Consider the following 17348-nt stretch of genomic DNA (forward strand, 5'->3'; position numbering starts at 1 on the left):
CAAAAGTTTTTCTATGCTTGACAAGTATTGAAATACAGTCAAACGTGTGCTAAAAGCCAGTGTATTCAAGTTCTTTTTCTTAATAAACTATTGGTCGTAGCATTGCTCTTTTTAAGCAAATATCTGAACATAATTCATGTACAGTTTAGAGTAAAGAAAATACTATTTGACAAAATACTCTGTATCTTTCATACTACATTTTAATTGTCCGGGGCATTGAAATTGGTTTTTATTTTAGAAAATGTAAAATTTAGAAGAATTCTTTAATGTTGTAACTACAGGCTAGTACCACAGCTCTCCCTTATGACCGGTATTTTCCGGCATCAACAAACCTAAGATACGAACGGTTACAATGGAAACAGTGAAATCATATGTTTTCAAAACAGTTGGTACTATCAGTAACATGGTATCTATGAAAAACTGTAAACGGTGGGGAGTGGAGAGGACTGGGTGTATGACAGACCTTACTGGGACCTGGTCTATTGCTTCTGTTGTGTTTTTGTTGTTTTCATGTGAATTAATTCCAAAATGCCAACAGTACAGGTGTCCGCTAACGTTCATAGCGTCCCGTAATCAGTATTAGTAACGACTTTGAAAAACAAAAACATTCCTCACCTAATAACCTTAAACTGACTTTTGTTATCAAGGTCAGTCCCAACAAACACACTTGTTGTTTGCTTATCACAAGAAATCCTTAGCACCACTTACTGTTGATAGGATCCCAGTTTTTGCTTTAAGGTTCTTGTGACTAGCAATTCTTCTTCTAATTTATAAAGTAATATGGTGATCTAAAGTGATGCTATCGTTTTGTGCATAAGCAAAATTGAGGTATCCGCACTGCTTCCTTAGAGGCACGTTTATTTCGTTAATATGATTCTGACGTACGGAACACAAATAAATAGTTGATATTTTTATTGTAGATTACTTATTCCAAACTATTTACATATTGCCGGTTACTTTAATGTGTTGCACAGTTCGATAACATTGTTTGTTTGCGAAATACCGGCTAATCCAATACTGTTACGTATAGCATTGTAAATAACTACTTGGGTGGATTCACCTGCAAAGCGTGTTGAAGCTCATCTGAGCATAAAGTGCTAAAGATGAGCAATTTTGATCGCCCTGTGTGTGTCCGTCGTGGTCAATCGTCGTCGTCAACAAGTTGACGTTAACAATCTGTAAATCACAGTATTTATCAAAAGTTTACGAAACTTTGTCAGAATGTTACACTCGGCAAAATCTTTGACAAGTCCGATACTGTGATGTTAAAAGTGTCACTTCATCAAATCATAGAAAATAAAAAAAAATTACTAAACACTGTAGAGGCCACCTTTTCTTCACGATGTTTATAAATGTTAGAATATTTGCCTCTTTTCAATATAGGTCAAACTCAAAACTTAGTTAAATGCGGTCTTAAACAAGGTTATTAGATAATATCATGAAACAACATTGTTAACGATTTATTAAACCCGCCCGCGGGGTGGCGATTTCAATCTCCGGGCTGGCCGTATGTTCTCCGCGACGCTTTGATAAAAGACATTGTTATATCTGATTAATGTGGGGATTTTGGCAGTCACTTAGGAACACTGGTTAGGTTAACTGCCCGCCGATACATAACGGAAATACTGTTGAAAAACGGCGTTAACCCCCCCCCCCCCCCCACCCCCGCCACAAAAAAAAAATCTATAAACAACAATTTCTAATTGGTCTTCATAAATCTTTGTCAAAGTATTTGTTTATGAAATCTAAGTTTAATTTGTTGCTGGTTGTTAAGATAAAATACTAGATCACTGGGTGAAATCGTACAAAATCATTGTTAAAACTGTAGGGGCCACATTTTCTACACTTTACAATTAGGCCACCCGAGATCCTCAACTAAACCATAAGGTCAAATTATGGGAAAAATATCATTAACACTGTCGACCACATCTCATAAATTTTGTCAGAATGTTTTCCTTTATAAAATATATGTCAATATCTCAGGCAATAAACAAGGTCACTAAGTAAAAAAATAGAAACTTTTTAACATTCTAGAGGCAACGTTTTTACTTGGTCTGCAAAACTCATGTCAGAATATTGTCACGAAAATCTGGAAATTCATGAAATCAAAACTAGATAAGTAGGTAAAATCATAAAAAAACCTTGTGTACTCTCTAGAGACCATATTTTCCATTTGATCTAAGTTCAAAACTAGCTGTCTTGATGAAAAAAGCCTTACTAGGTGAATCAGTACAAAAACCTTACACTCTAGATGCCATACTTTTACACTTGACCATCATAAATCTTTATATATAAGAAACCTAGGTCAAAATAAGAAGTTGGGTACCGGAAATAATAGATTGAGCCACTAGGTCAAATCATAGAAAAAACTTGCTAAAATTGTAGAGGCGATCTTCATGTTTTCATAAAATAGATAAAGTGGAAACTCTATAGGTCGTTCAGCACGCCAAAAATGAACATGTCGCATGTTCGGTTTGATTGAGTCTGTCCTTGGAAAGTAGTGTAAATGCATGCTACCGTCTACGCCCTTTAGCCGAAGGTTGAGCAAAACTCAACATTTACACGTTACAAGTACGAAAAACAACGTACAGATATCCGAAGATGTGTTCATACGGTGGTGCACATCAACTTCAAATTGTTTGTCTCCAGAAAAATCTACATTGTAGGTTAAAATTGAAACTTTGGGGCAAACCCATTACTTTATCTGGGGACCAAACGACGTTTTTCATGGAATTACACGCCACAACACGTGTATCATTGAAGGTTCCATGTGCACCGCCGTTTGAAAACATCTGCGGATGTCTCTAAATTGTTTTTTGTACTTTTAGCATGTGTAAATGTTGAGTTCTGCTCAGCCTGGGGCTAGAGGGCGTGGACGGTAGCATGCATTTCCACTACCGTCCATGAACAGACTCAGTCAAACCGAGCCTGCAACATTTTAGTTTTTGTCGTGTTGAGCGACCTGTGAAGTTTCCACTTCTTCTATTTTGGTAATCAAGTTTAAAAAACTAGGTCTCAAGTTTTCTTGAGTTTACCCCGGGCCTAGTTCTGCCTATTTGGTTATATGAAAAACGTTTGAAAATCTTTTACGCTGAAACTGCTCGTCTGCTGTCGCCAAATAGTCACAGCAATGTTTCTTTGTCCACCTTTCATCATATTCTTACAAGGTGTTGTATTTTATGCAAACAAAGTTTTTTTTATAAGTCTGTAAGTATGGAAAATATCCATAAAACCTATTAAGATATGATGGCCCGATTTTAGAATAATTCAACAGAAACGTTTGAATGACCGTTTACCAGAAATATTTATTCCAGGCGTGAAACTCAAAAGGGCGTTTCTAGCTCATTATGACATTCTTGTTTAATGTTATGTATGTTTCAACTTGTATTTGTAAGAAGTCATGTCAAACGTGAGCATCTTTGCAAGCATTATTTACGCACTAGGCATATAGTATTATATAGTATACAGATGTTTGTATGGTACCGCTTTATTACAAAAATACATTATATTCGTTATCTCTCTTCATGAAGTAAATCGCTTTGGATTATTTGAATTCCATACCTCAGGTTTTTATTTCGGTGTAAATAAGATGTGAAACCAAAATTTGTAGTTCTGTTTCGTACCATATACCCTTTACTGTGTTGGTGCGCCGTAAACCCAAATAAATAAATAAATTGAATTAGTTAAAACATTGTCAAATAACTTTTCATATAATACGAGTCATCACCATAGAAATACGCAGCGGTGCTATAGTTCTGCGATTGTGAAATGGTAATAAGCCGTGAAGTTGGTACAATATTAATTATTATAACAAAACAGCAAAAAATGATGCTTTTAATGAAATGACACTATTTAGCTATTCAGAAAGACATCTCTCAGATAACATTAAAAATGTGGTGGCAGTGAGAATTGATTTAGCAAATAGATCATCTTTTATGGTTTGGAATCATTTTCAATATGCCACCACAAAATATCTGTATCAGATTTCTAGAAATCACGTTTTAAAATGTGTGATGCATAACCCCTTATTGTTGATTATATTGCTGTCACCTGGTTTTTATTGGTTTAATATATAACTTATGAAATTGTCATATAAGTTACCGACATTTTCTATTTTAATATTACTTGATTGTTTTGAGATGATAATGATAGTTTTTGTAATAATTTTAATATTTCAAAAATACCAATTCATCAGAGACCTTACATATTGTATTCTTGTGTGTGACGTTGAAACAAAACAAATCCATTACGTTTAAATATGAAAACGGACTATTTTAAATTAGCTTAGTTTGATCCGCACTTTACTATACCATTTATATTATTCTTCATTCTAAAGAGCTCCAAGTAACGAAATAGGAACCCGTTATTTTTTAAACGTCTGCTTTGAAAATTCGGAACATATTACGAGGTTATGCGTGCGTCTGTCCGACGGTCCTTCTGTCATATTCCGTATCCGAAGTTAACTTACCATTCAAGGTACTGACTTTCAACTTAGCATATAGGTGATTGAGACGATGTGCATATATACACCCGCTTTGTAGGTCAAAGGTAAAGCTCAAAGAATTAGCTGAAAGGTCAAATTTTGTCGTCATTTATCGTGTCCAGATAATTACTTAATAACCATTTACGGTTTTGGCTTTAAACTTAGTATACAGGTAGATGACGACAAGACAATTTGCAGAGCACATAAACCGGTTAGTTGGTCAAAGGTAAAGGTAAAAGAAAGATTTAATCTGTTTATCATATAGGTAAAGTATTCAAGAGACTGACTTCAGTCTTAGCATGTAGTTATGTGGCAAGGAGACGATATGCAAAATGCATGAAAATAGTCGGTAGGTCAAAGGTCATTTTCACAAATTGAGCTCGAAGGTCAGCTCTATCCTTCAGATCTCTTTAGTGGAGTATAACCTCAAATCAAGGTATTGACTTTACACTTTGTATATAGGTAGGTGGCGACGGGATGATTTGCAGAGTGCATAAACTTAGAAAGTCTAAGGTCTAGGATTCAAATTTAGTTTAGACCAGATCACGTTTGTCTGTCATACATCGTGTCAGGGGCATAACTGAAATAACCATACAATGTATTGGCTTTCAACTAAGTCTAGCGGTAAGTGGCGATGGGACGACCAGCAAAGCAGATGTACCGGGGTGGTAGATTAAAGGTCATTTTAACAGCAAAGGTCAAATAAGATTTCGTATACTGTGCATAACTTTATAACTTTTGGAGAGATTTACTTCAATCTTCACATATAGGTAGGTTGCGATGAGACAATATTCTGAATTAATGAATCAGGTCGGCAAGTCAAAGGTCATTATCGCAAATTGAGCCCAAATGTCAAATCTGTCCTCAATTTTTCTTATCCGTAGCAAAACTTATTCAAGGCATTGACTTCAAACTTGGTACATGGGTAGAAGGCGGTGGGACAGTGTGCAAACCATACGAAGCTTGCCAAAAGATCACAGGTTTAGAAAACAAATACAAGTAGATTTGTAGATTTCAAAAGTCAAATCTGATTGTAAATTTAAAGTCTGGAGCACAGCGTAAGATTATTCAATGTATTGACATCGGTAGGTGGTGTCGAGACGATGTAAGGTGCGAAACAATCTACATAAAATTTCCCGCTCCCCATATCCTAATACCCTCGAATATTTTTTCTTTAAATTTCACTTCTTTCTCCATTCATCTACAACTTCTTTCGTATATTGCTCTTCTTTTGGAGTTCTTGTCGATATCTTGATTCTCTGTGTAAACGTTATGTACGTTTTTGATATTTTTTTCAAGTTTCAAATTTTTTATTGGGCCAAGGGAAAATACTTCTGCCTTAAAATTGACATTTTTAAGCTATCATAAAGATTCAAAATGATTCGATCTGCTGCGGCTCTTTTAAACCTATTAACTTGATGTATAATGACTAAAGTAATAATAATAATCCAGCCGCAATTCCACCAAAAATAAGGCCATGGTGGATAAAACAGTCAATAAATAATTAACTGATTAAATTGATGTTTACGTTTTTCTAGGACATTTCGTTGTGTGCATTATACATTTTTCGTACAAATAAATACCATTGCCACTGACCACCTGTAGTTTGTCATCTGGAAAGTACCTTGATGATTCAAATGGTGTATTCTTAGATATAACTTTTCTGCAAGATGTTTTCAGTCTGTTCATTATTTGACCAATATTTATACAATTTTACAAAACCATTTGTTGTTGCTATCTATTTTTTGTTTGTTTTGATATTTCAATTGAACTTCCACATCCTCTTTAAAGACATAAACGGTATTCAGTTTGTTTGATGTAAAAAGAAATGCACTTAAATCCTGCAAGCACACGCATTACATCTAAAGCAATTGAAGACAGTTTTCCAAAAACCGACTGTTTTCTTTCATTACAATATATCGCCCCCTTAATCAGTTAATGCAAAAAGGTGCCTCTACCTTCTTTAATTATCAGCACACGGTACCTATTGCTTTAAGGGGGCGATATGGCCTATGACATTTTCTGTAGTATCTAGTTTAACATGAAAAAAGCATGATGTATCAAACATTTTCCTTGTGACATCGAATGGATTTAAAGAATACACTATAATGTGCCTTAATAAAATATCTATGGCATTTATTTCCTGACAGTCTACGAACTGAACGAATTGAATGAATTATTATCATAATCAGAAGTTGATACGTTAGTATTGTGTCCAGAGAAAATTTAAAGTACAATCCTGGGATACCTGAAGTCACCGTAACTTTTTTTATGTGTTTCCAGGTTCACAGTACATTCAGTTAATGAACAATACAGCGCATCGTGCTTCATATCTACCTATCTGCATCTATACCTAGAATCGTCATGACATTTTTATTTCAATGCGGTTCATTCAGTTATTGTCCAATACAGTATATTTCGTTTAAACTACATGTCTTTTTCCATTACTGCCCATGAACAGACTCAATCAAACCGAGTCTGCAATTTTCACTATTTGCCTTGTTCTCGGTGCTTCCGAGGGATCTACATTCCAGATTGTATTTACTTCACAACAGCGGGTGTCAAGTGCTGTGTGGCGGCTGTGAAAAGTCGCCCCGATTTCATCTTAGTGTTGTTATATTTTCTGGTCCTTCGGGATCATTGATTTCAACTCATTTAGATTTGAAGATTGAATACTGCTTAAGCCGGTGCTAGGGGGCGTGGGCAGTGTTGCTTTTTCCATTACTGCCCATGAACAGACTCAATCAAACCGAGTCTGCAATTTTCACTATTTGCCTTGCTCTCGGTGCTTCCGAGGGATCTACATTCCAGATTTTATTCATATACTAAGGTATACCTAGAGTCCCGTTAATGTAGTTGTTTTTTCCACGTTCACATAGAGTACATTCAGTTAATGTCCAATACAGGATATCTCGTTTAAAGTATATGTCTAAATACACTAAGTTATACCTAGAGTCCCGCTGATGTAGTTATTTTTTCCACGTTCACATAGAGTACATTCATTTAATGTCCAATACAGGATATCTCGTTTAAAGTATATGTCTACATACACTAAGGTATACCTAGAGTCACGCTGATGTAGTTATTTTTTCCAGGTTCACATAGAGTACATTCAGTTAATGTACAATACAGGCTATGGGATCTCCTTTGTGTCTTTACTTCTGGCTGTTTTCATCATGCTGAAATTCAGGTAAGATATGTAGTTTATATATCTTTGAAATGTTTTCAGAACAAAATGTCGTTTAATATTGATTGGATAGTCCTGTAGGTATATGTGGAGGTATATGTAACATATTATGTTTGACAGAGGAAGTAAGTAATTCAACTGTGTAAGCATTCTCCAAACGTTCAAACACTATTTGTCCTACATTTTCTGGCTTCGGCATTTATAAATGTAACAGTGATCGTTCATACGCTTTCTCCATTTTCCAGAAGGTCGGGATACAATATACATTGCACACACAGCGTTGGAAGAGTATTGTAATCGAGTTTTTTTCGCGATACTTATCCGTTATCTGATCAACTAAATGACAATTGCAAACAGGGATATTCTAGCCTATCTTTAACTTTGTTTTGCTTTAAGCGTAATGATAAAATCATTTTGCCACTTTATAAACATATCAAGCATACTTACTTTAGCAGCGCAGAGGAATAAGTAGATGATACTGCAGTAAATGATGACATATATAATTTCCCTTTTACCACAGTAACAGAAGAAGCTGCCTTACGGATACAAATTTAGAATTTTGACAAGACAAGTACATGCATTAAGAGTTTCCTAGAAGGAAAGATAGAAAATGAACAATCGGATTAAAATCACCATCCCCTAAAACATTTCTTGCTTTATCTTTTAGAAATGGGCCAATTATTATAGAAGACAGGTTTTTGTTGCCTGTTAGAAATGTGTATTAATTTGTGTTTCAGGGGGCTCTTCCAATTACCATTTATTTGTCTCATAAATGAATATAAAATTGTTCATTTTATTTTTTATGAGATAGTTTGTACTTTTCCATTAGACTGAGGTGAACTTGATAAGTTATTAGTATTTTTTTTTATTGAAGATAACCCGCATTTCAATGCTTCTAGCGTTTTCGTATCATTATTTGGTAACATCGAAGTAAATATATGAGAACATCATATTTATAAAAGTAATTCATCATTCTCAATTTAATGTTTACCTCTGCTACATTTAACTTTATTTTTTGATGGAACAAGTTCCATAAAATGTAGAAGTCGCCATATGCTAGCACAATGAAGCAGACACCAGCGTAAAACAGTAATTGTACAGTAATTGTACATACATTTGTAATTCGTTTAGGAAGAATGTAACTTATCCTTTTCCTAAAGTGATACTTTATGCTTGTCAAAGACTAATAATTCGCAATGCATTCGAACCTTTTCGTGATTTTATTGCTTAAAAGATATAGCGTTAGATATAGATAAAATCCTAATACCGCCACATATGAAGAAGCGATAATTTTAGTTTGTAATTATACTCGATTTACAAATATAAATACTTTTAGTAAATCAAATGTCTTATTAATATAACGATTAGTAATATACATCAACGCATTCGAAAACAGATAACAAAGAATAACCCATCTTAATCATATAAATGCACGTGTAAACATTAAATTAACTGCTTGTACTTAAAACCAGTCGTCATTATCATGACATTAGACTATACAAATATGCCATATATTTCACAGCAGTGAATACAACAGACATCTGCTAAACCACTTCATTTCAGAAAACATTGTTTATTGTACTTTATAAATTGAAATACTTTATCCAGATGGCGTCCAATATAGCCGGGATCCATTTCTATGAAAGTTGATATATATACCATAAGATTGCAGGTTTCCAAAGATTGAATATTAGAATATGTTTTCACCAGTGTATTGTCGACTTTCAGTCGTGACGACTTGCAAACATATATTCAGCTATTCCGCATTTTGAAACGTCTAAACTTATAAAATATGTTGCATTATTTCTCAATGTAACTTTAAGTGCACTCTCGTCAGACAACTATACTCCTTCGAAATACAAACCCAATGCCTGTAAAATGCTTTTAACGTTATGAAAGCGTTAACCCCAGCTTTCAGCATGATCGATTAAGTTATAATTGAAGTCCTTTTAACGTCTATAGAGCTAATGAAGTTTATGTCAGTCTTGTATTAAGCTGCGTAATTGTTAAGGATAGTGGTGTGACGGGCACATTTCATCGTTTGTAAATATTTATGGGTGACCTAAATGCCGACTTATTTAAACATTTTTCTCTGGGTTGTCAGTTATCTGTATTCATTCTAAAAATTATAGGGACGTAGTATCATTAAACAAGAAACCACTGAGAGGCTTTGCTAAATTGTTACACCAAATCTGTTTTACATGGAAGATAAATGCTTATGTAATTATTTTTTTTTAAAGATTTTAAATCATGATGGGTTTGGACCCTGGAGAAAGTTTACAAATCTCTTATTTACAGACTTGTCAAAGTTAGTTTTCCATGCATGACATCTGGTTAAGGTTGAACCGACGCCCCATGCCTTTGGTAGCAGCATATGTCATGTCCAATCAGCTTTAAATCAATCCCTAGCAACTGTTGATATGCCCTTATAACATATTATTATAATAAGCTTTATTGTCCCCCCGCCAAAGGCGAAGGGGATATTAGAAATGCTCTCTGTGCGTGCGTGCGTCCGTCCGTCCGTCCGTCCGTGCATCCGCAACGATCTTTGTCCGGAGCATAATTCCAAAAGTACTGGAGGGATTTTCTTCAAACTTCATACACTGATAGAACACATTGGGAGGAAGTGCAGTGTGCAAGAACAATAACTCTACCTTGCCTATTTTTTTAGTTATTCCCCGTTATCATATTTTCTTAAAAAATTTTGTCCGGAGCATAACTCCAAAAGTACTGGAGGGATTTTCTTCATACTTCATACACTGATAGAACACATTGGGAGGAAGTGCAGTGTGCAAGAACAATAACTCTACCATGCCTATTTTTTTAGTTATTCCCCTTTATCATATTTTCTTTAAAAATTTTGTCCGGAGCATAACTCCAAAAGTACTGGAGGAATTTTCTTCAAGCTTCATACACTGATAGAACACATTAGGAGAAAGGGCAGTGTGCAAGAACAATAATTCTACCTTGCCTACTTTTTGAGTTATTCCCCTTTATCATATTTTCTTAAAAAAAATTGTCTGCAGCATATCTTTTTCATGCATGGAGGGATTTTGACATATCTTGGCAAAAATGTTCACCACCACGAGATGGAGTGTCGTGCGCAAGAACCAGGTCCCTAGTTCTAAGGTCAAGGTCACACTTAGAGGTCAAAGGATACAAGAATGAAAACCTTGTCCGGAGCACTTCTTCTTCATGCATAGAGGGATTTTGATGTAACTTGGACCAAATGTTCACCACCATCGAGACCACTTTTCAGTAGTACAACATGCATGCTACATCCAATTTTGAGGTGTATTTTGACCAATCTCTACCTAGTAAAGATTTTTGTGTGGACTTACAATTTTTTTTTTTTTTTTTTTTTTTAAAGATTAACTTCCATTAGTTGTTATTATAAATAACTTATGTTGTAACATTTTTATAATTGACCACAGGGAAAAAACAAGACCACTTTTCTGTGGTACAACCTGGATGTTACTTTCCAATTTTAGGTGTATTTTAAGACATCTCTACCTGGTAAGGAGTTTTTTTGTTGACTTAGAAAAACAAAAGACTTACAATGATTACTAAACAACCACAAAATTAAAATTCCATTTGCAAATACAGCTGCTAGAGTAAAGAAATTTGCTGAGACGGGCATATATTGTGACATTCTGGCACTCTTTTTCCCTGTTAGCTTTTCATTCCTTCTTTTTACAGTAGCTATATAGAAAAACATCATACAGCTATACTGTTCATGAAAATTAATAAAATTTAGCAGTAAACCACTTCACCACTGAATAATTCTTTCCTCCACATCTTTAAAATCCGTGATGTGGACCACAACTAAACGGTTTTTCAAAGCTTCTCCCAAAAAAAAATACTTTCAGACACTAACTTACCAGGAACTTTAGCCTTCAATTATAATATGCCCGGCGGGGGGATTGGCCATGTCTAACATGGCTCTTGTTATGTATGTAAAGAAGCAATGTCTGAAAGGGTTTTGCTATACAAATGTATATTTAACCAAATGTCTAATATCGCGGCTGAAGAAATTTACTTTTTTGTTGATAAAGTCTTTCAGCATAACTAAGTAACGCCTATTAAATTGTTCATTATTGATAGTTTCTAAATAATACTTGTTCTCATTTGGGGTAGGGCTAAGGACAGAGCTTCTCATAAAATACAAAAAAAAAATGACTGATAAAATAACAGAAGATATAAAACCCGGTTAAAATATGTGTAGGGAGACATAATTTCTTTAGGGACATAATTTGTTTTACACCCTATAGCTTCTTTGTTTTACTCCACATAGATACTTTGTTTTACTCCACATAGATACTTTGCAAACATTTAAAAGTCTGTATGAATAAAATGTAGAGATGACTGTTTCAATACATGTATATGAGCCACTTAAAAGGAACACTGAACATTTTGAGTTTCACATTCATTTCTATTATTGGATTTATTTTGTAGCAAGTAAAGAAAATGCATAAAATACTCAAATCTTTAACTAAAGTTTCTTTCTTTATTACCCATTACGCAGAGACTACAAACTGTTATAAGTTGTTGATATTATCTATTCTGCGGTAAATATCCCAGACACCATCAGGGAATTGATCAAGCATATCTTATGTACCAGTCACGTAACCGTAATACAAATCTCAACAAAGCAGTGCTATACAGATAATAATGGTATATTAGATTTATGTAGGAATATTACTGTTAAGACCAGAGCCACACTGGCTTGGATTTCGTATCAATGAAACGTTATATCCAAAAGAAGGGAGTTTCAGTGCTACCCGTTTAATGTCAAGGTTATATCTTACGTAAGCAAGTGAAGGAGGTCAATTGACAGATGCTCAATGACTGAGAATGCAACTTTGTAAAATTTAAAGTTACTGAAATGACGCGTAGTGCAAAATTCCTAATAGTCCAGTCGCTAAAATCACCATCGCATCTTCAAAATCAGGCCCGAATTGAATGTAATATATTATATACATGTACCACATAACATGCATATATTAAACGGAAAGACATATGAATATATTTATGATAAAACCACGATCATTGTCGTCTATCGGAATAAATCATTAAGTGTTTTCGTTCTATTACTACCAAGACATATCAGAAAAAAGAACAACAATCTTAGTAAAGCCGTGGGTTTATTCTTTTTCTTTCTTTCAGAAAATTGCATTGTCCGAGGAATACAGTTCATATCAATTTGTTTGTGTCCTTTATTTTGCGTGCAATTCTATGTTTCCTGAAAGATATATTACTTGTGCAAGGTCTGGGGTTTTCATTTGATGTAGAACGGACATCTACCGACACTGTGCTATTTATAGAAGACGGTACGGTAAGTTGTATCTTCTATCCATAAGTTTTAGTAACACTTATTAAAATCAGAAATAAAACTGAGATATGTACCTTTCAGTCTATGACAATTTCCATTACAAAATCTGTCGATATCTTATAGCACAGATTTTATGTTAAAACTTTTCAAAGTTTGTGTCTGCCTGTGTAGTCTAGTCAGTGTCAGGGGACGTGAGTGGTGTTGCACGTTCCATTACCTCTCATGAACTGACTCAATCAATCGAGTCTGCTGTTATTTTGCTTGGTTCTATTCTATGCTTCCAAAAGATCATATGACAGATTTCATCAAATTTAAACCTAGACTCAAGAATGATCAAGTTAAATTTTGCTGAAGTAAAAATTGGGAAGAACAAATAAATATAGTAATTTCAGTTTACTCGCCTTCTTAATGAAAGAGGACCTATTACTATATAATATCTGAACATATTGGTTCGGGTTTGACATGTGTCTAAATTAACTTTGATTTTGTGAATATTTATTTATTAGTCCCCTACTGGTTGAAAACCAGTTTCGGACACTATAGGAATGCACTTTTCCGTCATTCCGTCCGTCCGTCTGTCCGTCCGTCCGCAATTTCGTGTCCGGTCCATAACTCTGTCATCCATGAAGGGATTTTAATATTACTTGGCACAAATGTTCCCCATGATGAGATGACGTGTCATGCGCAAAACCCGGACCTCAAGCTCAAAGGTCAAGGTCACAATTGGAGGTCAAAGGTCAACAGGGCTTTTTTCCTGTCCGGTCCACAACTCTCCCATCCTTGAAGGGATTTTAGTATTACTTGGCATAAATGGTCCCCATGATGAGATGATGTGTCATGTGTAAATCCCAGACCCCTAGCTCAAAGGTCAATGTCACAATTGGAGGTCAAAGGTCAACAGGGCTTTTTCCCTGTCCGGTCCATAACTCTCCCATCCATGAAGAGATTTTAATATTACTTGGCACAAATGTTCCCCATGAGGAGACGACGTGTCATGCGCAAAACCTGGACCCCTAGCTTAAAGGTCAAGGTCACAATTGGAGGTCAAAGGTCAATAAGGCTTTTTTCCTGTCCGGTCCATATCTCTCCCATCTATGAAGGGATTTTAATATTACTTGGCACAAATGTACCTCATAATAAGACGATGTGTCATGCACAACTTTCAGATCCCTAGCTCAAAGGTCAATGTCACACTTAGCAGTCAGATGTTAACATAGCATGAACAGGGTCTGTTTCGTGTCCGGTCCATAACTCTGACATTCATTAAAGGATTTTAATATCACTTCGCACAAGTGTTCCCCATGATGAGACGACGTGTCATGCTCAAATCCCGGACCCCTAGCTCAAAGGTCAAGGTCACAATTGGGGGTCAAATGTCAAAAGAGTTTTTTTCCTGTCCGGTCCATAACTCTGCCATCCATGAAGGGATTTTAATATTACTTGGCACAAATGTTCCCCATGGTGAGACAACTTGTCATGCGCAAAGCCCAGACCCTTTGCTCAAAGGTGAAGGTCACAATTGGAGGTCAAAGGTCAAGAAGGTTTTTTCCCTGTCCGATCCAGAACTCTGTCATCCATCAAGGGATTACAATATTACTTGGCATAAATGTTTCCCATGATGAGACGACGTGTCATGCGCAACACCCAGTACCCTAGCTTAAAAGTCAAGGTCACACTTTGAGATCAAAAGTCAAGAGGAATTTTCCTGTCCGGTCTATAACTTTGTCATGCAAAGCAGGATTTAGATATCAGTTGGCACAAATATTCCCTTGGATGAGACAACATGTGCGCAAGAACCAGGTCCCTAGGTCTAAGGTCAAGGTCATATTTAGAGGTCAAAGTTCAAATTCAAGAATTACTTTGTACGGAACATTTCTTCTTCATGCATGGAGGGATTTTGATGTAACTTGGACCAAATGTTCACCACCATGAGGCACCCTTGTTTTTAGAATTACGTCCCTTTGTTGCTATTATAAATAGATTTTATTGTAACTTTTTTATTACTGGCGGTAGAGAAAAATCGAGACCACTTTTCTGTGGTACAGCATGCATGTTACATCCAATGTTTAGGTGTATTTTGACCTGTCTCTACCTGGTAAAGAGTTACTTGTGGAATTATATTATATAGATTTTTTTTTTTAAAGATTAATTTCCCTTTATTGTTACTATAAATAACTTACATGATAAGATTTTTATAATCAGCCAAAAAATTCAATATGAAAACAACTGTGGGTTTTTATATATGCACATTTTAATCCAAGTGTGTTGTTATAACAAATTGTATATGTAGTATAATATTGTTTATACATCATTGACAGATATCAGTTCATTATGTTATACTGCAGTTGAGAAAATTAGGTGCCTTCCAGTAGGGGACTTTGTATTGCATGGCAATACTTCATTTACTTGTTTGTAGGAGGAACATTACTGTTAAATAATAGACAACATTGTTCACACTTTCAGACTTCTGTATGTTCTTTTTCAGCACTGGGAATGCAAGTTACTGTACACCTTATTTCATTACGTGTTGTCGGCGAACTACATGTGGATTCTTGTTGAAGGTTTATATCTACACACGCTTGTGTATGTGTCTGTGTTCTCAGAGCGTGGCAGTGTAAAATGGTACTATCTTCTTGGTTGGGGTAAGTTAACGTAAAGAAAAGTTATAGACACATTCATGTTTATGAATATTACTACGATAGATACCTACAGTAAGTGTTTTATGTTCAAATGTTTGTATAACACATACAAATTAGTTATTTGTTCATGTGAGTTTTATGTCACAACGACACAATTCTAGGTCTTCTGGTGTTTTCTAGCTTATGGTGGTGGAAGGAAGACCAAAGGTGGATCTCTGTGTATTATTTCAGGCCATAATGGGTACCTGGGTATATATATTTCAGGCCATAATGGGCACCTGGGTAAAAGCACCGACCTTCCAGGTTGCAACATAATCCAAGGGTGAGGGGCAAGTGATTCGAAATATTCCATCACAGAGGCCTAATACTCTCATTACTTAAACTTAATTTGTGTTAAAATGAAACTAAAAGCCTATAAATTATATTATTAAATAGTTGAAACTGAAACTGAAAGAAAGCTGAAAGTGTTTGTTCGTAACAGTGATATACTTAACAATTTTTCTAACTCAGCACCTGGTATTGCGTTGTTATCCGTGCCAAATTGTGTTTCAACGAAATTCGACACAGTGTTAAGATTCATCTTAGTTACATAGACATTACAGTAATTACAATCGAATGTAAATGAACAATACAAAGATTGCTTCAATAAATAAATATAATATACATGCATAAAATTTTCAATTTTAGTTAAATGAAACTGAATAATTTTAGACAAGACAAATAATTGTTTCAGGTAGTTCATTTTCATTTCTTTTAGTAAATTTACATAATATATTTCTGTTTCTGTTGATGTTTATAGGAAATAATTACACGAAATAATCATGCTTTCCTGGAAATCAGGAAATACGTTTCCATTTATCGCCGTCTGCAAAACAGCACACGGTTACTATTACCCCTTGTTTTATATTTCAAGAGAAACTTAAATACATAATAATTGTGAAAATATTTCTGGAGTTACAAATAGTTTCTTGTTACAAGGCATTAACTTAGAATTGGCATTTACGAATATCTGTAGAAACAAGACAATGCTCATGTTCAAATATAAATATCAAAGTAGTATTTTGTTGTTTACTGCAAATATTTCCTCGGATGTCAAAGCAAACTCTTCGTTTTAGATGCAACAAAGTCATTCAGTTGTTATGTTTTCTTTATTGTATGACGTTGTCGCAAACGTTCGTACTGTTAATGTGTCGAGCCTTGGAATCAGACAAATACGACTGCAGAATAAATTATGATAAACTGAAGACAAAATAGTCGTGGATTCCGTGGTAAACATAACATTTAACTCGGCTACGGTGATGCCATATATTACCGTATAATTTTAAGAAGTAAAACTAATATGTAGACATATTGTCAAAATATGCAATTTATGATGAGCTTGCGGACGGAAGGTCGGTGGTCCGTGATGAAATAATGTACGGTAGGGCACATAGGTTCTTCCTCCACCATCATAAACTGGAGAGTATGATCTATAGTTTTTGACGGTGTTTCGTTAAACCAAACAAAAACAAAATATACATATCCAAGTAAGAAACGAATCATGGTGAACGGAAGCTTTTAATATTAACCAGAAATGTTGCAAACGCTTATGCATTATAATATCATTAAAATTTCCTTTTGAAAACGGCTGTTAGCACTTTATGCCTGGCATACTTTCAGCTAAAACGATAACTTACTTATGGCCAGATCTAAATTATATCACCTTTA

At 35.0% G+C, this 17348-nt stretch overlaps 1 protein-coding gene across 1 annotated transcript in view; it reads left to right on the forward strand.

The window, feature by feature from the left end:
• Nucleotides 1–17348, forward strand: part of LOC123531870 (secretin receptor-like) — a 99693-nt gene that overhangs the window by 68615 nt on the left and 13730 nt on the right. The window contains exons 5-7 of the mRNA XM_045313161.2: nucleotides 7579–7673; nucleotides 12837–13005; nucleotides 15488–15644. Coding sequence (XP_045169096.2) covers nucleotides 7579–7673; nucleotides 12837–13005; nucleotides 15488–15644 — 421 coding nt within the window. The remainder of the gene's footprint in view (nucleotides 1–7578; nucleotides 7674–12836; nucleotides 13006–15487; nucleotides 15645–17348) is intronic.

This window comes from Mercenaria mercenaria, chromosome 11 (assembly GCF_021730395.1).
Source record: "Mercenaria mercenaria strain notata chromosome 11, MADL_Memer_1, whole genome shotgun sequence".
Classification (NCBI taxonomy): domain Eukaryota; kingdom Metazoa; phylum Mollusca; class Bivalvia; order Venerida; family Veneridae; genus Mercenaria; species Mercenaria mercenaria.